The following is a 20,595-nucleotide window of genomic DNA, read 5'->3' on the forward strand; positions in this document are numbered from 1 at the left end:
GTAGATGATGGAGGTGTGGCTGAAGGAGCGGTGGTTGAAGGAGGAGTAGATGGTGGAGGGGTGTCTGAAGGAGCGGTGGTTGAAGGAGGAGTAGATGGTGGAGGTGTGGCTGAAGGAGCGGTGGTTGAAGGAGGAGTAGATGGTGGAGGTGTGGCTGAAGGAGCGGTGGTTGAAGGAGGAGTAGATGGTGGAGGGGTGTCTGGTGGAGGCACATGTTCAATCTGGTTGAACCGTCCTCAAAGGCCTCTGCACTCACTGCGTGTGTTTTCTTTCCATCTTCTTCTTTGTGGATGTATATGGATGCTCACTTTTTGGTTTTTGGGGCTACTTTAACCCCCTCAAGGACAGAATCAATGAAAAGGTGTGGCTTGCAGAGAGCAAATCGATATCTGTAAATTAAAATAAAACCTTTTGGTTAACGTTGTACGAGTGAAAAGATAAGTGATGTCATCTTTTTCTTCACAAAAAGATGAATACACTTTAAAACAGATGGAACAAAGTGTTTTTCATTTAGAAGAGTTTAAAACATTTCTAAAAATTATTCATCGTTAAATAAACTTCAACTAATGAGAATTTTGCATTGTGTGATGTCAGGCAAAACAGCCACAAATAAAAGTGTAGGGCTCCTTTTATTTACAAATAAAAACAAGAAGTACAGCTGCACAAAGTGACACGAAGACATTTTGACGCAGTTGGGAGACAAAGACAAGGCCTGCAGGTAAGCCTGAACATTTTGAAGTTTACAAAAACGGAAATAATTACATATCTGGGCATACAATGTAAAACAATACTCATTTAACTTCTAAATATTCTTTGAACGGAAATGTCTTGGACGGATATCGGCTATTCTTTACTTTGTTCTATATAATTGAATTCATAGCAGTGTGTTAACTACTTACACAAATAATTCTCCATCATACACATTTCACATGAATGTCTGGACACTTACATATAGACAAAGTACTTACCGTTGGCTAAGAGTGATTTCAGCGTCATTAATCAGTTTCAAATGACAATACAGGCGAAGTTTTGGTTACAACACAGTGTACACAAGTACAGTGACAACTTTCTATAGCACAGTTGACTCTTCCCTTTTTATTATTCAATTCGGCAGAGTAATCGAGTGACTTGATGTAGAAATCTGTACAAATTATACCCTTATTGAGAAATCTATGAACAACGTATATACATAACACATACACACTTAGAAAGAGAGATTGTAAAATAGAAGCATTTATGTTAAAAGTGACTTCTAAGCCCACTGCTATCTAAAATACGTCAAACAAAAGATTTTTAACTTGATTTAATGAAGGAAAAAAACTGAAGGCCAGTTAATATTGAATATGCAACAATTTAAAATATGTAGAAATACTGCTGAAGAAAAAACACTTTCAAGGCGAAAAAATGTTCTGAAATATACAAAAATAACTCAAGAAATAGAAAACCACAGCATTAATTTATGTATTTCTTTGATCTGGACAAAAAAAAAAAAAGAAGCCAATTGTTGGTTCATTGCACCAGAAACCCGAGCATATGCAATCACACCTCAAGTTCACAGCACATTAAAAAGTAATAAATGGCTAAATAGTGGTGGGAAGAGAGAAAGGGGATCTTAAAAAAAAAAGTTAAATATGACACATAAGAAGACTTCAAATGTATTCAAATGGGTTCAAATGTATTTGCAAGTAGCCCGTAGCATTTTTTTGAAAAACCTGTACGGTCTTTTGTGTGAGTCGGGTTTTACAGCCCTGGCACAGTAAAAACAAGTATGACACAAGCTGTTGTACAAAGATTAACAATATAATTGATTTCTAACAAGGTGTATAGAGGATGTCGTGCTGAGCTGATCTTAGCGAATGAATACATCCGGGGGGAAGGGGGGGGGGGGGGGGGGGAGTTCTGTTTCAAGCAATATGAAGTTTAGCTGCCTTTTTGTCATCATGGAGTTGCCTTGAAATTTTATTGGACACAAATAAAGTACACCAAAAAAAAAAAAAAAGTATTTCTTATTCACAACATATTTTTCCACTATCCCTTTGTCTGTTTTCCAAACATTAAAAAACCCCTCTATATTTTAAAAGTGACCGGCTTCCATCTGGAGTACTCGGTAGGTGGAATTAGATGCACTTATGTAAGAATTTAGAAAGTATCCAGCACTTTTTGTTGCTTACTGTCCTGCGTACCGCCGAGCGATAAACCCGAGCTGTGCTCTCAGAAGTCAGAGTCGGCGTCCATAAGCTCCGCCTCCATTAAATTGGTCCGAGAGTGAACGGGCCCGTAGCCGGCCCTGCGTCCAGCCGGCACCCGAGCCACGTGGGCCAATCTCTCCGGCAGCCCGTCGGCGAGCTCCGCCTCAGCTCCGCCGGGCTGCCAGGTGGAGGCTGGGGGGGGGCAGCGGGGGCCGAGGCCCAGATCCTCCGGGCGGTCGCTGTAGGCCGGAGGGCGGCCGCGGCCGTAGCTGTGCCGGCCGCTCTGGTACGAGGGGTAGGGGCGCCTCTGCTCGCGGGACACGGAGTGGGAGGGCCGGGTATCCGGGTAGGACCCCGGCAGGACCTCCTCCTCTTCCTCCTCCTCCTCCGGCGCCCGCTGTTGCCTCTGATGCTCCCGCAGGTTTGCGACCAGGCTGGGATGGCACGGCAACTTGGGCAAGCGAGGCACCGAGCTGCGGCCGAACTCGCGCTGGGGATAGCCGCGGTGTTCCGCCGCCTCCTGCGATGGACGCACGTCCTTCTTCCTCTTCTTCTTCTTCTTTTTTCTCTTTATCATCTCTGGCGAGATCTCCGCCTCCACCATCCACAGTCTGTTCCTCTCCTCTGGAGGTGGCACTGGGAAGAAATGTCAGAAAGGAAGACGGGTGTTCAACAGTTCTTGGCAGGAAAATGTGATCTGAAATGCTCTGTGTGTGTGTGTGTGTGTATAGAGCAGCAGGTGTGATGGCCTTCAGCTCTCACCTGGTGTACCCGTAGGAGTAACGGAGATGTCCTGAGGCAGAATGGCACCTCGCCTGGCCACCATCTTGGTCACATGCTGCGCCCAAGCCGACGACATGTCATTCGATGGCTCGTTCAGCTCAAAATTGATTCCGGCTACGGAAGAGAGAAGGCAAACCACTAAACTCCCCCGTAAACAAACAAAGGGAGAACCAAGGACAGCTTGGACACTTAATGGCTCCCCCACGGTGCCTCTATGGCTCCGAACTGTTCCAAGCCAAACAAGCACGGCAGCCACAGCAGCCTCACAGTTTACATGTGCCTTTCAGTTGTTAAGCTGCAGTTGTTAAGCTGTGCCTGACTGTGTAGCCCCTAAACCACACAAAAGCCAATGGAAAAAAAATTCTCGGGCCAAATGAAAAGAAAAATAACAAATAGTGGTTGTCTACATGAGCACACATGGCGCCAAACCCGAATATACTGTATATGCCTTGCCTATATATACTGCCCTGCAGTTCCAGTTTTATACCACAAGGTGGACGTACGCGTGCGTCAACAAGCAGGTTTTTATTAAATGATCCTACAAGGACGGGTTTAGTCTTACTTAGGAGCATTGACCTCCGGTGAATTACTCACCCACGGGTCCCTCGTGGGACACGGTGTGCATGCTGAAGGACAGCTCCTTCTCTGGGTCCTTGTGAAGTTCCTTCCTCAACGCAAACGCCTTGGCAATCATCTTGCTCTTCTTGATCCTCTTGGGTTCGTTGTCGCTGCGGCCAATAATCCTGGCACGGGAACAGAAGGCAGGTTCAGAAAGAGGGACCCCGGACTCCGCGGGATGATTAGAAAAGACCCCGAATCGAGGATCACGCGTTCCACGCCGCCGTGATTCAGGCGAGACGGCGATTTCTTCCGCTTTCTGTTACGTCACTATGGAAATGTTGTAAATCTTGTAACACGACGTTTGCTTACTTGCACCAGGTCCGTCTCCAGATGAGGATGGTGGCCTTGGTCCAGACCCAGGTACTCATAGCAATGCCCGTCCCAAACATGGAGAACAGGTTGATCTTCTCCACCATCAGGCTGGGCCGGTTCTTAATGGTGCATTCTGGGATCGGCTTGTTGGTCTGAGAGGCGATTGTCACGTTGGCTTCGCACCTGTTCGAAAAAAGAAAGAAAAGAAAAAAAAACCCAGCAGAGATAAAAAGTCAACGGCTCGACCATGCTAGGTGTGACCAGCACAACTTCCATCCTTCCATCCTTATGACTGAGGGACATTCAGAAGCTGGGTTTGGCAAATAAGAAAGTCTTTCACACGTCGGGGCAGCGGAGAGAGCTTTACATTTTTGAGGCTAAATTAATTGCGATGCAGCCAGAGTCAACACGGCGAGGGGAAAGGAGCGCTGCGTTTCTCCTCTGCAGGCCGAGCGGTTATGAGGCCGTTCTGAGTCTCAACAGCTTTCCGTTTGTGGATTTCTGCGTGGAGAGTTTGCAGGTGTGCAGCGGATCTTGAGGAGACACAACAGGGGGGAAAAACTCACAGCACGTATTCTCTGAAGCTCCGCTCCCATTCGGCCTGGTTGAAGAAGTCGTAGAAGTGGCAGCCAAAGGTGATGAAGACGAAGCCGAAAGCGAGGAATCCAAAAATACCTGGCGCGGAGAAACGGCCCAAACAAATCAGAGGAGAGATGCCGAACGCTCCAAATAGCTTTCGTACAGTGTGGAAATGTATCGTAGAATATTATTATGTTACATGTTAAAAGGTAAAAAGTTTGCAAAGTTTTCTCATTTCAAGAAGGTGCTGCTAAAGATTCTTAAAATCTTCTTTTCTTTGCCTAGCACCTAAACGGATCGTTACCGTGACGATGTTTACCCTCATACTGGTGCGCAATGCCACGGGATGAGAGAACGTACCAAGTCTCAGCATCGTCTCTTTGATTTTGCTTGCGGCTTTCTCACTCAGCAGCCCGGGGTGGTTGCTCTTAATGGAAAACAACGTCATGACGCCTATAAGGAGGAACAAAAAAACGGGGTTTGAGAAGGACTGTTACAAATGTAATACTCAGACTCGAGTATAAGGGTTCGTTGAGCGACTTTGCGAGAGCGTAAAAAAAACAACAGCACTCGCCCCGGATGAGGAAGTAGCCTCCGACGACGAGCACCACCCCGATGGGGGCGAGCACAAACCCGGCACGGTATCTGTAGTTCTTGTATCCCACGAAACAGATCCCGCTGACGGAGTCTCCGTCCACCTGTGAGACACAGGAGCCACAAACCCGATGAGAAAAACAACAACGTCGTCCCGAGAGGTCAGGCCCGAAGCGAGGCCTTCACGCACCTCGGCGATGGCCAGGATGGCCACGGTCAGGACGAAGGGGATGGACCAGGTGACCATGTGGAAGTAGGAGGTCCTGCCAGACAGCGGCTGTTGCGTGGTGCCCAGGGCTTTGAAGGACGTGTGCCAGGCGTAGGTCAGCATGACGAACCAGATCACGCCCGACATCAGGGAGTAGTACACGATGATGAAGATGGTGACGCACGACAGCGTCTCCGAAGACCTGCGGAAGGACGGGCGAAACACAGATCGGATTATTTTTTAGGGCCTCGTCGAGAGGGGGGCGATCGGCAAGCTTAACATTTTTTTTTTTTAAAAGCCAAAGGCGTTCACGTACGACGGCTCGCCGAGTCGCATGGTGTTGTCGCTCTTGCACACGATCTCGTCGCGCGCTCCGTCCAGGAACTGGGCCAGCCAGCCTATGCTGCCCACGAAAAAGCAGGCGTTGATGTAGAAGAGGATGACGGCCGGGTAGCGGTTGGAGTTCTTCCAGTCGGCGAGAAACGTCGCCTGAAACGGAGGACATTTTGAAAAGTCAGAAAAAGGGGGGGAATGTGAAGGGAACTTGAAGGTTGCCGGATCCCCCCCGAATAAAAGTGGCCACGCCTCACCAGGGTGAAGAAGGTGCACAGGAGGGTGATGGTGCCAAAGTAAGCGATGTAGGCGTGCATGTCGTCGTGCTCCTCCTCGGTGAACAGCGGGTTGTCACACTGGATGCCGCAGCCCTCCACGTCCTTGTACCAGCTGGACTGAATGTCCGTCTTCACCAAGGGAGCCTCGCACTGGCCCGACATGTTGAACTTCAGCTTCTGCACCTCGTTCTGCCGACGGAGTGGACACATTAAAAAAAAAAAAAAAAAAAAAAAAGGTGAGCCTCGACACCCCTTCCCACGAGCCATAAGTCACGTGACGGGCGAAGCGTACCGAACAGCCTTGGGGGAATTTGTCACACTTGAGGAAGCCTGGCCAGCCCCTCTCCTGGTCCACGATGCTGCACGGCCCACGCGTGGCCAAGCACAGGCTCTGGCTGGGCAGCTCCACGCGGCCGTTCTCACATTTGGGCATGTAGATGGCACAGAGCAGAGGCTGGATGACGGACCAACAGCGCGGAGCGTTCCGCAGACCTGGGACAAGGGGAGGAGTTGGGGGGGGGGGGGGGCACACGTGTTAAAACACCCTGAAATCATCGTTTGTATCCATTATGCTGGAGGCATGCTCATAAACAAAGAAAAGGCTCTGACCAGCAGAGACCAGCCAGTTTGACAACAAGCTACCAATTCCTGTACAATTAAGGCTCGGATGTGAGGGGGCCCATGACGCCTCTGAAGCAGTGACCGGAGTCTGACAGGTCATTAGTGCCTTAGTGAATGTGAAGCCGAATATCTAAGAGGCCTTTTATTACGGAGAGTATCCCATTGTCGGCTATCTAACACTTATGAGGGATCCCCTTTGTTGCCTTTAATGGCGTTTAACCCTTCATTTCCTGTCGGGGGCACCTCTTGCCTCCATCCCGGCCCATTGTCAAACCAATTAACATTATTGTCATATAAAACAATGCAAACAATGCTGAATGTAATGTGAGGTGACACTGATCCTTGTGTTGCTTAAGAGGTTGTTACGAATTGCAGCGCCGTGGTCTCACTTTTTATATTTGACACAAGGTGGAGTGTAATTAGTGATTAAGTGTCGCCTTCACAACAACAAAAGCGTGTAAACATCATAATAAGTGTCGCAGTGTTGGGAATATTTATACATATTGTTTGTTGTTGTTGGATGAGCATTCTTCTCCTACACATATAGGCCTATACAAACAAATGGATCACATTAACGGACATATCAATTCTCACCGGACCACATGGTCAACTTCTCAAAAGCCTCCTCCTGGGTGCCGGAGTCGTCGGCCAGGGCCAGGGAGGTGTGCGTGTAGGGCAACGGCGATCCGAGGCACGTGTTGTACCTGAGCGCCTCGCACGTCGAGTGCTTCTTGCAGTGGTCCACGAACGCGGTGCCGTTCGGGGAGAGCGCCGCCGCGCAGCCCGAGAGCCAGGCTGCCAGACGCACAGCATCCCGCACGCTCCAACAATGGGGCCCCGAGGCCTGGGAGGACATCTTGAGAAGCGGCGGAGAAGGTCTCTCTCTCTCTCTCTCTCTCTCAAACGGGCCACACAAAAGAGAAGGCGAAAAGAAGAAAAGGAAGAAGAAAGAACAGAAAAAACACGAGATCCCGTCGGGTTCTGGTGCTGAGCTTATCCGGTTTTCCCCAGAAGCCCAAAGATGAAGATTTGCTCGCTTGGTTTCGAATACTTTTCTGAATTCGGCATGCTGGAGGAGGAGGAGGAGGGGGGGGGGGGGGGGGGGGGGGGGGGGGGGGGGTGCTGCGGGGCGCTCAGAGTTTTCTCGCAGTCCTCCCGAACTTTTTCATCCTGCGCCTCTCGTCCGATCCCCGCTGGATCCTCACGGATTCCGTCATTATCCAAAAAAGAAAAAAAATCCTCAACCGCTCCAAGAAGATTGTCCTCACCGACAGGCTGGCGGTGGAGGGGGGGGGGGGTGGTCTATTCAAAGTTACCCACGCAAAGTGTACATTAGAAGCATTTTAGGCTGGCTGGGAGGAAAAACACACACACACACATCGGGCCGAGAAAGTTGCAGATTTGCCTCCCCCCACTTCAAAAAAAAGAAAAAACTTGCCATGAAAAAGTCTGGATGTCTGTAATAGGATCTCCGGTTCAGACGCACCACCCCCTTCTCCTCCTCCTCCGCCTCCTCCTCCTCCTCCTCCTTCTCCTCCTCCTCTCCAAACTTGCAGAACAACACGGTGATGCGTTATCCTACATCTGTGTACGTGCGCGCGCTGCCGTGGGTCTTCTGGGGGATCCGAGGGGACGTGCCGTGTTCCGTGTTGTCATCCCGACTCGCAGCTCGGTGTGGGGACGTTTTTTTGGGGGGGTCTCTGGTATGCATGTGTTGGGGAGTGGGAGTGGGGGGGGGGGGCAAAACCTCCCCTCCCATCCCCCTCTGCCAGTGGAAGAATGTGCCTTATGGCTGGGCCCCGTCTCGACCCTCCCACCCCCCCAAAAAACATTGGCCCATCTGACAGGTTTACCCTCAGATGACAATGATTTTGTAGTTTGCCCTGAATCCGAGGCACTTAAATAAAAAACACCATTTTCTTCTTCTAGGGATTAAAGCTGAAATGTTTCTCTCTTTTACCTTTAAGGGCCCTCGGGTGGATTTTACAACTCAATAAACAGGGGCCATAATACAGCAGTCAATGATAACCAGATATTCAAGATGTGAACTATGTCAACTCAAAACGGTTCTTTAAAAGCATTAACAGCTCTTCAGAATATTTTAATAGCAAAGAATTACAATTAAATCAACACAAATCTAAATGAATCATACAATACACAATACCTGAGACAACATTTATATTTAATATAACATGACACATGGTCACATCTGAACACATCTGAACAGATGTGACCAATATTACGTTCTGGACTTTTATATCATTCTAGTGATTTGATAATATATATATATATATATATATATATATATATATATATATATATTATTCTAGTGCTTTGAGCCCCATTCCTATGGGAGACATGACAGACATCTCCATGGCCAATACCTGCTAGAATGTTAACTTTATTTTATTGTTTTTGAGTAAGCCATCACGCCGCTAAATCTCCCCCCCCCCCCCCCCTGTGCTGTTGTTATCGCATTAAATGGACAGTGAACTTGTGGCATTTGCATGGCTGTAGATGCTTTGTTTCTCTCCTGGTGTTCGTAAAACTGGGTTAACTGTGGTTCCTCCTCCTCCCTGTGTGTGTGTGTGTGTGTGTGTGTCTGTGCCTCCCATGAAAGCCACAGCAACATGGCTGCCTGAATGCGTCAGAGGCCCAAAAAAAAAAAAAAAGGGACCACACACAGAGCAGCAGAACTCAATCCAACACACACACACACACACTTTCTTTCTTTCTCACCAAAACACCTGTGCCACGTCAAATCCTGCAGCATCTGACTGGCGATAAAGGCAATTTAGTTTTGGTTCTGATGGGGGAATCTACTCAGTAAAGGGAGTCAGGCTTTAAAATAACACAGAAATGTCTTGTTTAGATTGTGGACTTGCGTCAAAGGCTGTTAAAAAACACGCGTGTCTGTTTCTGCTCACAAAGATTACAGGCATCAGGTTTTGGGCTGAAAATGCCTCTCCACTGGTTTGTGCTTCAGATGCATTCAACCCTTTTTTTTCTCTGCAGCTCTGGACAAAGAAGGGAAATGTGTCCAGCTAAAAGTCGACAGCTCTTTATTTGAAAGGACATTTAAAGCTGTGGATGAACCCAAGCTAGTATTTACTTTGCCGTCAGATCACATTAAGCTTTCACAACAAAAAAAAGAGAGAGAAAAAGAGATTGTTTGTGGTGATTAAGTTCCTTAAGCACCCCCCCCACCCACCCTCCCCAAAGTCCGAAAACCTCAACCCGCTCACCGATTGGTCCCAAATACAAACTTGGCCCGTTGTAGTGACCACATTAACAAAACACACTACAGCACCTCAGGCCTTCACACAAGGGTTTTCTTTTGTGGGAATTCCCCACTCCTGTATTTCAGTTTCAGCCCGTTACAAAAGAAAAACGAAAAAAGCAAGAGGTGAGAGTGTATCATCGGCAGTGTATGCAAAGAATTCTAACTTTGTACAAAGCCTATATGCGATTTGCCAAACATGTACATATATACCGAACTTATTGAGACAAAATGGCATTGAGTGCAGTGTCAGGTGTGGGCAGGACAACAAAATGGCCCAACGCGGCATATTTGTTATTATTAGACAAATTAATCCCAAAGGAAACATATATAAAAAAAGTATTGTACTGATAGAATATTCCTTTTTGCAATAGTTCTTGGGCCAAGTAATAAAAACGAAAAAAATAAAAAATAAGCCTGTGAAAAAAAAAGACAAAGACATACCAACGAGCATCCTCGCCCGCTTTATTCACCAGAATGTATTAAGTAGTCTGACCTATGACACAGGTATTTCATCATCACATTGAAAAAGTGCATTATTTCAGGGTAAAAATTGCTAACCAAATGAACCAAATATCAGAGCAACCCCAGAGATACTTGCAGCCACAAGCAATATTGTTGAGCATGCATTCCCTTTATTAAAAAAAAAAAATTCTACAAAGAAATCTATGTTAGAAAATGCATTCCACCTTTTAGGGTAGTTCATATTTTACATACATCTGCCGCTCTTGTTTGTCTTGAGGCTTATAATAGATTTCACCAATTGCAGATCTTAAGTTAATATGACCAAATAACCTCATCAGGTTTGGTAAATTCAGGGATCTTCTTTGTCCGGCAGGTGGCGACAGAGTCCCGTTTCAATGAGAGTTTTTCTTTTGACCTCCTCTTCCGTGGTGGTATTTGAAAGCACGTCAGCCGTGACTCCCGATCACTGGTCTTGTGTCGACCACCACGGATACTGGATGCTCACCACAGGCTCATATAGTCTCCAGAGTTTCTCCAGAGTTTCTTTTGTGGAAACCTTCCGCAACGGCGAGGTGCCACCAGCGTCTCGATAACAGAGCGCACCGAGATCTGGTCTGATCCGGCCCCCCCCCGGGTCAGCTCCACGGGTCAGATTGGTGCTTGAGGTTGTAGTTCTGGAGCTCAATCTGGTCTTTGATCTGGTTGATCAAAATCTGAGACAAGAGGATGCCAACCAGCTGCAGAGGAGAGAACAAAACAAACCCGAAGCCTCACCAGCCGAGCACCAAGTGCGTGTTTGTGTTTATGCGGGAGTATTTGGCCCCGTGCACCATACCCTACCTCTGGTATAGCCAGCCCCAGGGCGACCCCTCCCAGTAGGAACATGTTACTGTGGATCCAATTCACCAGTGTGTCTATGCAGCCATTGGTGTGAATGTGGTCTCCGGCTTCGACGTACTCCAAAAGCTGCACGCCGGTGCCACACATGGTGTTGATGACCACCTGCTACGGGGGGGGGGGAAGACAAAAAGCACTCAGAAACACTCACAACCCCCCCCCCCCCCCCCCCCTCCACGCGGCACCCATCTGAAGGGGCTTGTGCGGTCAGCCGGACCTTGTCGTCGGACAGGATACAACAGGAGAAGGGGACGGAGCAGCGCTCTCTGCTGGGGTTGTCCTGCGTGCAGTTGAAGTACAAGTTCTGGGACCAGTCCGTGTACGTCACACCGCCGCAGCAGCCAAACTGAAGACACACAAAAAAAATAATCAACATTAGAGGTGGAAGAGATGAGGAGACGAGCGGCAGCATTTGGACTCAACGCGTACCTCTTTCTGACCAAAGTCGATGAGGTTTTGCAGATCAATGTCCTCCCTGTAGTGGACGATGGCGTTGTTGATCATCCCCGTCACTCTATCCCGAGCCTTGGCAAAGTGTAAAGAACACAAAAGAGAATGTATTAAAAAAAAAAAGAGAGATGATGAATGAAGACACGGGGGGGGGGGGGTTTATGGCATATCATTACATGCAAAATTCTACATCGGCGTAATTTGCCATGAAGCGATTCACGTGAAGAAGAAGGGATAAATAAATGAATCGAAGATCAACCCGGCACTTGTTGCTTATCAAGATTCTGATTGATTGATTGAAAAGCAGGGTTATTCCATATGTGGATCAGGCAAGTCAAACTAAATACCCAGCATTTAGTCGGCCTGTTGAGTTGTGGCCTTCACACCAGGGCTACCGACATGGAATTTTCATCTGTGAAGTGAACACTTCTTCAAAACTGACACCATTTGTGGTTCTGTGTGTTGTGAGATAAATGTGCACATTTGCAGCCCGAGGCTAAACCTGTGTTGTGTCCACACTGTTTAACCGGCATCGTGATGGGCCACGCCCTGTCGGGTGGACCGAATATCTTGTCGAAGCAGAAGATGTGTTCGTCAATGCGGATTTGAACACGTTCGTGAACTTTAGAGGAAAAAGGCCCTTTTGTAACAGAGTTAAAAGTCGACTAGTGTAAACGGGAGTGAAAACCAAAGCGTTGCGTTCATATTTTTGTTGACTGTGGCAGCAGTTTGATAAAAAAAAAATATGATGATCTCTAGAATCCAACTTTTCCATGGCTGTAAAATATGGAACAACATTCCATCTAGTAAATCTGCGAGAGAACTCTCCCGTTCATTTCACACGTTGTAGCAGATACAGACAAAGACCAGAAGAGGACAGTGTTTCATCGATCTAACCGGAAAGGGCAAATAAAGCAAAGTCCAAGAAAGAATCAGTACCTTTTCAAAGTGCGTCGGCTTCTCGCGGATGAGATCGCCTTTTATTGCATTCAACATGTTAAACAAGTACATCCGTGCATTACGGATTGCGAGGAAAACCCCTGCACGTTCTTGTACCTTATCGGAGAAGACGAAGCCAAGAACCCCGGCGATCAGCTGGAGCAGGAAGATGACCGTGAGGCAGATACAGAACTGAGGAGGAACAGAGCGAGGGATTCATCTGCTTTGGATTCATTCTTTAGATGACAGATTCCAGCGAGGCCCTGTTCGTTCCCCCCCGCAAACTCAGCTTTTACTTGTTACATCCCATACTTGGAAAGAAAAACAAAGAAATCTTGAGTCATTCGCTATATGAAAGTGCTCATCCTCTCCGTACACGGACACTTTTAGTACAATTGAGCAAAAATGCTGTGGAGATGATCTTGTAGGTTCACGTTGACTGAATATGAATCAGACAGCTTTCGATTTACAGCGTGCCATAAATCACGTCTCTCTCCCAGTAACCTTTAAAAGGGTGCACAGAAGGCCCGAAAGTTTATTAAAAAAAAAAAAGAAGAAAATAATGATGAATTACTGTCTGCAGAAGGCAGATGTTTTCTCGCAGGGAGCCCACGCAGCCGCAGAAGGTGACGAAGAACATGAAGAAGCCCACGATCATCAGCATCACAGCGGGGTCCACGGCCAGACATGCAAGTGCTGCCTCTGAGAGGAGGAGGAGGAGGAGGAGGAGAAGAGACTGACGTGAGAGACGCCGTCTGCTGTCCTCCTAAAGGACCAGATGTTTCCTCTCCAACAGGAACGTCGGAGCCTCCATGGAAGCGTGCCGTCAAGCACCTTCATCCAGCTTTCCCCCGTGTCCGTAACCCTGCTCCTCTCGAAATTGAATTCCCTTCACGAAATCAGGAACGCGGTACTCACCGGCATGTTTCATCAGGCGGGCGTACACGCCGATGGCCACCATCACCAAGGAGATTATCTAGAAGACAAAGGGGGGGAAAGTCATTCGCTTTCATGTCAGGAAGGGGCAAAAATAAGGAGAAAGCACACAGCACCAGAGGTAAACTATTTATTTATATGTCTAAACTTGTCCGAGGAGTAGCACCACTCACCGGGTATTTGAGTGAGTCACAAAGAAGCACAAAAATTCACCCTACACAGCAATGATCACAGGGCCCGAACATTTTCAGAGATCCTGTCATCCACCCGGGGCTTGCATTCGATTCAAAATGGACCTGGCAGCAATCCGTACCTTTTCCCCAACAAACAAAAAGAGCCTTTCACTCCGCGCCCTTCTGTCAGTCAGAAACAGAATAACCACTCTGCCCTCCCTGAATGAAATGGATCCAGTTACCAGAGGGGGGGGGGGTAATGCTACATGGGTCTGCTTCTTTTGTAAAGCTTTAGTTTTGTGACATGTAAACGTTAATAAAGTTTTTGTGAGATGTTTTCCTAAAACTAAATTTGGCTGCTTGAAAGGCAAACATTTGGGTTCAAAACAGATCTCCTGGTTAACCGTTAAAAGGACCATCTGATTGCGTGGTTACCAACAAACCATGAGTGCTGCGCCTGTGTCTTCTCCTAAGACGATAAATAATTGGTAGTTTTATCTTTGGCCGGTCCTCCGCAGAGCCTCGGAGAGAACGGTGCAGCCAGAGGCAACGGCACATTCCACGTTCCACAGAGCATCAAGTTTTTACAAAGCCTCGTCCTGTTCCTCGCGGCCCACACAGTCACGCAGGTAAGGGGCGAGCGACGCTGTGGAGAAATGTCCAATGAAAGGGGCGAAACTAAAGCTTCTCAGACTGCTGGAAACTTCAAACGTCTTCTTTGTCCACGTTCCCAAGAGACATTGACTGTGTTTGCAGTCTCGCTTTTTCAAAAAAAATAAAAAATAAACAAGTCTCTACTGTAGCCCAAACACAATTAATCTGCCACAAGAGATCTGCTTTAAAAATGTTTCAGGCCAGAAATCTCCTTATGTCACCGCCCCTGAGCCCCATTACGCTGGAACCCACTCGATGTGAACTTTGGTTTGTCAACAATCCACTTGGAACGGATCAAATGCAACATCTCACTTAGCGGGATCTCTGCTGCACTAAGAAGTTCCCACCAGTGAAGCAGAGGTGAGGGCCCACTTGTGCACAGCCCATCAGCATGTGAATCAATGAAGGTTTTTCGTTGCATGGCAACCGAGCAGGTCGTGAAAGGAGCCCGAAATCAAATCACAGCAGTTTTGTTGACCCAGTGCAGGTGTTTCAAACATTGTTGTGGAAATGTCAACATTCTGGGTCGAACAGGTTCTCAAAGCAAATCCCCTCTGACGAATTCCAACAAGCCACAATAGACTTTAGATTAAGGAAAGTATGAATTGAACTGTGTGTGTGTGTGTGTGTGTGTGTGTGTGTGTGCCACCTTTACATATTAACTTCCCTTCTCCTCTCTCCCGTTGACACAGTTTCACTTTGGTAAAACGCCAAAGTAAATAAACAACTATACTTCAAATAAATCAGTACGTTGGTGCCATGCAATTGTAAGCCGACATGACCTTAAATGCAACTCAGAATCCGGATAAATGACCTTTAAACTTGAGTTTTTTAACAAGTTTAAAATCAGGTACCAAGAATAGAATTCGTTCCGCTGAGATTTATAATGATTAACCTGCGCACACAGAATACATAAAAGATTAACAATGTCTTTGTTGCCTGTGTTTGAAAAAAACAAAACCACTCACCCAAAATATAAAATTAAACAAGAACACCAGGTACTTGACAACTGGACTGACGAAGGAGTAGTCATCGTCGGATCCAGGTGCGCCTCTGCGTCCTTCCATGGTGACAACGATCCAAGCGCCTTCTCCAAGTTGGCGCACCAGCGCGCTCTTATATGGCTACAAAACGAGCCACCGATTGCTCTGTAATGATGGAAGAGGCTGATGCCCGAGGCGACGCGTACTTACAGCGACTCGTTTCAAGCGGCCTCTTGCGCGATCTCGCCTGCACCGACTGGGCGTGAACAGAGGGAAAACGGGGCGTTACCGCTGCGCCTCACGACTTTACCGGTGAGATAAAACCAGCTCCTGAATGCAGAAACGGGGCCTGGCATTTAAAGAGAAACCAGGAAGTTACCCGCTTAATGCATATTATAAAATGTGACGAGATAAAAGTTTTTTTTTCACAAATAAATACAGAATGAGTGTTTGATATACTTTTGTTTGGATTACCTTGTTCTTTTACCATATGATTAGTACTACTAAAAGTATTAAAATAACTTATGGGCAAGTAACGAAAACTAGCAGTGAATGTTGGATCAAGTAAGAGAGTACGTTAAAAAAAACTCAGACATTTTCCCACAGTATAAGATAAGAAAACGTCCTTGGGAAACCATGTATGTTGCATATTCAAACACTGTGGCTCCGAGCTGCCCACGTGGTCTTCCTGCTTGTAGTTTAATACGATTCATACCAGAAATCAGTACAACTGATTTATCCCCCCCCCCCCCCACACATGTTCAAATGAATAAACTGAAAGGTAAATGTTCTTCTGGGTTTGTATCCTTATGGTTGAAATGCACTTATTGTAAGTCAGCTAAATGAAACGTAATGACATGTAATGTAATGCAAGTATAACACAAGGAGTGAAACGTGCGCCATCTAGTGGCAGAACATTTTTTTTCTTGGTTTCTTTTTTTTTTACCAGTATTCACATTCAACCACCTGTATGTTTTGCTTCATACTTTTGTACATATATTTTTGCGTCAGCGTGCATAAATATCGTCACTTCACATCAAATAATTGAACGAAACAGGCTTTTATTTTGAAGGAAAACACACCGGGACGGACTGTTTTCATAACATCCGTTTAACCCGGAAGCTCTAACTAAGCCTGTTTGCTAGCGATGATTTTTACTTCATTGTTCAGATGTTTTTAAACGAAGGAATGGCGTGTACAAGCAAATCTTTGGGTACATATTAACCGATTTATCTGACAAAGTAACACACACGCGTTCAGGCATCATATTAAAAAAAGAACCACAGTTACACATCTGAAGCTAACGTTGCTAGTCCTCTGCAACTCGTGATTGCGGCTTCGTGTCCTTGTATTCGGTAACAGTTCGCCGGTCTCGAATGTCCTCCGCAGGTCCCCCTCTCCCTCCAGCCTCCCTCCGCCTGCTCGTCCCCCCGGTGCGGCTGATGGCCGCTTTCATGTGGCGGGCGGTGCAGCAGCACAGCGTGATGCAGTACGGCAGGCTGGTGGACTTCATCGGTTTGGCCACGGAGGTCGTCCCAGAGCTCCTGAGTCCCAGCCAGAAAGCTCAGCTCATCCTGGGCCTGAGAGCGAGGGTGAGGAATGTCTTTGTACTGTCACTATCCCCCCCCCCCCCCCCCAGAGGCTCTAAAGGACGCATTTGACATTTTAGTGGAGGAAAATCATGACACCTGAGGATCATTTTCCACTTATATGTACGACTTTGAGATGTTACGTTAATTGTGTTTAACGCTAGTAACCGATAACCAACGTTTCCCCCCCGCTACGGCATGCTGTTTGCCCGACCGACCTTTTGACCTTTGGTCCCGTGGCAGCTGGTTCTGGAGCTGTGTCGAGGTGATGGTGTTGCCAACTTGCGGACCATCCAGAGCCACCTGGATAAGATCCACGCCTGCAGCGCTGAACTGAGCTCTGATGATGATCACATGGTAGGAAACACGGAGCACATCTCGTCCGTCATCATCCGTAATACCGTTGCCTGGTGTGAGCCTCTCGGGGTTCTTATTGTCCATGTTTTGAACAGGCCACTGGTGATACACTGAAGACCTCTTACATCAACTTTGCCGGACTCGTTCAGAACCTGTTGAACGTTCCTTTCGAAAAGGAGTTCTTCTTCCAGGTGAGTCAGTTTGTGAGGACTACACGTGACATGACATGTCAAGATTAATGCAAGGGACACACAGCGAAAAAGACAAGTGGCAAAATGTCAATCATCTTTTTGATTCTTTAGTCACAGTGGAAATATCTAAAGGTGAAACATTTTAAAGGCAATGATTTCTTTTTAGGAGGTTTTCCCCTTAAACTACGGCTCAAACTACGACCAAAGACTGCAGCAGCTGGTGTCTGAGTTCCTTTCCAGACTGGAGCAGCTGCTGCTCTCCCCAGACCTACAACAGGTACTCCCCCCCCCCCCCCTCCTGTTTGTGCTCTTAAGTCTTTTACACACGCAGTACAAATATTGCTTCACTTTGACCAAACTACATGGCTGTGATCTCCTCTCTGCGTCTCAGACGGCAGCGTGGCTCACGGAAACGACCTCGGCGTCGGAGGAATTGGGAGCCAATCTGTCGGACCCGTTTGCCCTGAAGAGTCTGCTGCTTCATCACAGGCAGCTGGGGACTCTGAGCACGGGTAAGTCCATCGAAAAACACTACTCGCGATCAAGGTCTGACAGTACTTTTTTTTTCTTCTTCTTGTTTTCACGGTTTCCGACGTTCCGTTTTGTCATTTAACAGATGGCTTCCATCACAACATACTAACGTAACTCTTATTGTTCAAAATGTCCGTCAGCTCCTTCCAGCCCCGAGGATGATATCCTTTTGTCCATTTTGGCCCTCCCTGCTCAAACTGGAATGGACAGGTTCAACGAGCCTTACAGTAAATACAATGATTGCGACAACGAGAAAGAGACTCTGGCACCGGAAGATTTAGAAGGAGAATCGAGTCAAGGCGCCGACATCACTGCAAATGAGAAAAGAGAATCAGGTCAGACTCAATCCGTCGCGGCACCAGACTCGAATAGATCCAAAATCCAATTTCATTAACTTCTTGTTTTTCATTCTTTCAGGCCCTCTGTCACGTTTATTCATCTGCCCACAGTGTTCATTCACTCACCGCACAAAGAGGAAAGTCCAAGAGCACATCCAGAGTGAGCACCACCTCGTCAGAGCTCAAAACAAACAACCCGAGAAGAAAGCCAGAGCAAAGACCCAGCAGAAAAGAAAAGACTTTAACGGTAAAACAAAGAAACTAGAGGACAGTTCGGAGAGAAAAGGGAAACACAAACTAAAGGTGTGTATTGAGAAAAGGTGCGGGCGTATGCAGAAGAAGGACAACCTAGAAAACAAGGAACAACGACGCCGCGCGGCGCCCGCGGGGGAGGACAAGAGGTTCCTGAGCACGCGAACCGTCCACAAAAACTTCACCGATGAAGAAACCAAATGCCTGAAATGCCAGAAGGTTTTTGACCTCCCGAATCAGCTGAAGACTCACATGAAGCTGCACAGCTTCCCGTACCGCTGCAACCACTGCGAGAAGGGATTCACCAGCCCGTCGGGTTACTACCAGCACCAGCGGCTCCACAAGCGCGGGCGGACGTTCGCCTGCAGCCGGTGCGACAAGGGCTTCCTCTGCAGCTATTCGCTCAAGCAGCACCAGCGGCTGCACGAGGGCCCCGCCCACTTGTGCACCGTGTGCGGGAAAAGCTTCAGCAAAGCCGGGATCGCCAGACACATGCAGATGCACAAAGGGGAGCGGAACTACCTGTGCACCACGTGCGGCAAGTGCTTCCTGTCCTCCGGGGAGCTGCTGCTGCACACGCGCTCGCACACGGGCGAGACGCCGTACACCTGCACGCACTGCGGGAAGGGCTTCTCCAGCAAGAGCCACCTGAGCGTGCACACGCGCTCGCACACGGGGGAGCGCCCGTACAGGTGCGGCGAGTGCCCGAAGCGCTTCCTCACGCTCAACTGCCTGAAGAGACACGCGCTCAGCCACAGCGGGGTGAAGCCCTTCAAGTGCCCCAGCTGCGAGAGAGAGTTCTCCCAGCAGGGGAACCTGAAAAGGCACCTGGCGACGCACAAGCCGGACACGTGAACCAGGGGGCGCGGTTAGAAGGCGGGACGTGGGTGTGATTTAGTAACCTGCCTTAAATAAAGGTTTTGAAATAGTTATTATGGAAACATCGGTAGCTATGATTAGGACGGTAAAGTACTTTAAATTCTCCTTCTGTCTTTTGGGTTCTTCTGGTCGCTTGACCAACCCTTGTGTCATTGTTTCATTTCAGGCTCATACTTTCACCCCCCCCCCCCCCCCCCCCCCCCCAGAGTTACTGTGATAGGTCGGATTCAACTGGGAGCAGAATAAGATTTGATACTGTTTATACAGCTCAATGAATACATTAGAAATGCTGTGATGGTAAAGAAGAAAGTTTCTTCAGGTGCCATATCTTTTTTTACTTCTCTTTTTATTAACTGAAAGTGGAATGTTATAGTACCGTGAGCAGCATTGGTCTACACAGAGAGAGTGATTAAAAAGAAAGACCTGAAATACAAATAAAAAAAAAACGAAGTAAATATAGTAAAAGGAAGTGAAAAACACACCTGTAGGAAATGCAATTTATTTGCAATTTTTTAATAACATCATTCCTCAGATAAAAATGCAATGTTACAGGAATATACATCAGATATTAATTTAAAACTTGCTTTCAAGGGACCATACAGTCTAAATATACTTTTTCCTTTTTTTATTTACTGGTAGCGTGCGTTATAAGCAAGACAGACTCTGTCACCAATGACAGACTGACAAGTTACAGATACAAACTGTACATTACTTATTTACAAATCAACTTTTTGTTTGGTTTTTCATTTCACTTTTTATTGAAAATAAGAGTAGAAAAAGTGATTGAATTAATATTCTGATTCATTTGCAGTCTTTCCCTTTCTAAAATGCAAAATGAAGTGAATGAACAAAGAAAAAACAAACAAGAACTCTTTTAGATAAAAAAGAGAAGCAGAAGAACGAAAAAAGGGAGTGTCAATTGTGAGACCATGCAGCCGTCACCACGGAGACAAACGGTAACCGAGGAAACCAGATGATGTTGGCCAGTGTCACTTAGCAACGCCAGACCCGAGGAAATCCCTCCCAGTTGAGGGGGAGTGGCTTGTGTCGAACAAAATGACCACCTGCCTCCAAAGCTACGACAAAGTACAATAACCCACTCCGGGTCGTTTTCTGACCATAATCAGTGCTGTTATTAAATACTACATTTAGCAGTAGTGACA

The 20,595-nt window shown here is 47.2% G+C and overlaps 3 protein-coding genes across 4 annotated transcripts; 1 reads left to right on the top strand and 2 right to left on the bottom strand.

Moving 5' to 3' along the window:
* Positions 1-621: 621 nt before the first annotated feature.
* smo (smoothened, frizzled class receptor) lies at positions 622-7,595 on the bottom strand. Its single transcript, XM_037459816.2, has 12 exons — positions 7,113-7,595; positions 6,190-6,389; positions 5,877-6,086; positions 5,603-5,775; positions 5,269-5,488; positions 5,059-5,182; positions 4,845-4,937; positions 4,472-4,580; positions 3,903-4,088; positions 3,567-3,715; positions 2,952-3,086; positions 622-2,825 (listed from the first exon to the last, which is right to left on the bottom strand). Exons 1-12 carry the CDS (start codon positions 7,372-7,374, stop codon positions 2,212-2,214), a joined length of 2,475 nt encoding a protein of 824 aa, XP_037315713.2. The 5' UTR covers positions 7,375-7,595; the 3' UTR covers positions 622-2,211.
* Positions 7,596-9,171: 1,576 nt separating this feature from the next.
* tspan33a (tetraspanin 33a) lies at positions 9,172-15,608 on the bottom strand. 2 transcript variants are annotated; one of them, XM_037459826.2, is made up of 8 exons: positions 15,281-15,608; positions 13,468-13,525; positions 13,124-13,251; positions 12,667-12,741; positions 11,590-11,685; positions 11,378-11,506; positions 11,104-11,265; positions 9,172-11,000 (listed from the first exon to the last, which is right to left on the bottom strand). In XM_037459826.2, exons 1-8 carry the CDS (start codon positions 15,377-15,379, stop codon positions 10,899-10,901), a joined length of 849 nt encoding a protein of 282 aa, XP_037315723.1. In that variant the 5' UTR covers positions 15,380-15,608; the 3' UTR covers positions 9,172-10,898. The 2 variants fall into 2 exon arrangements, with proteins under 2 accessions (XP_037315723.1, XP_037315721.1); XM_037459824.2 differs by having other exon boundaries at positions 9,175-11,000; positions 11,104-11,268; positions 15,281-15,599.
* A 551-nt stretch (positions 15,609-16,159) lies between these two features.
* On the top strand, positions 16,160-19,485 carry LOC119210132 (zinc finger protein 275-like). The gene is made up of 8 exons (XM_037459820.2): positions 16,160-16,508; positions 16,685-16,887; positions 17,128-17,241; positions 17,337-17,432; positions 17,599-17,709; positions 17,824-17,944; positions 18,104-18,298; positions 18,381-19,485. The coding sequence occupies exons 1-8, from the start codon at positions 16,466-16,468 to the stop codon at positions 19,406-19,408; spliced, it is 1,911 nt and encodes a 636-aa protein (XP_037315717.2). The 5' UTR covers positions 16,160-16,465; the 3' UTR covers positions 19,409-19,485.
* The last annotated feature ends 1,110 nt before the right edge of the window (positions 19,486-20,595 follow it).

Source organism: Pungitius pungitius, chromosome 2 (assembly GCF_949316345.1).
Source record: "Pungitius pungitius chromosome 2, fPunPun2.1, whole genome shotgun sequence".
In the NCBI taxonomy this organism is placed as follows: Eukaryota; Metazoa; Chordata; class Actinopteri; order Perciformes; family Gasterosteidae; genus Pungitius; species Pungitius pungitius.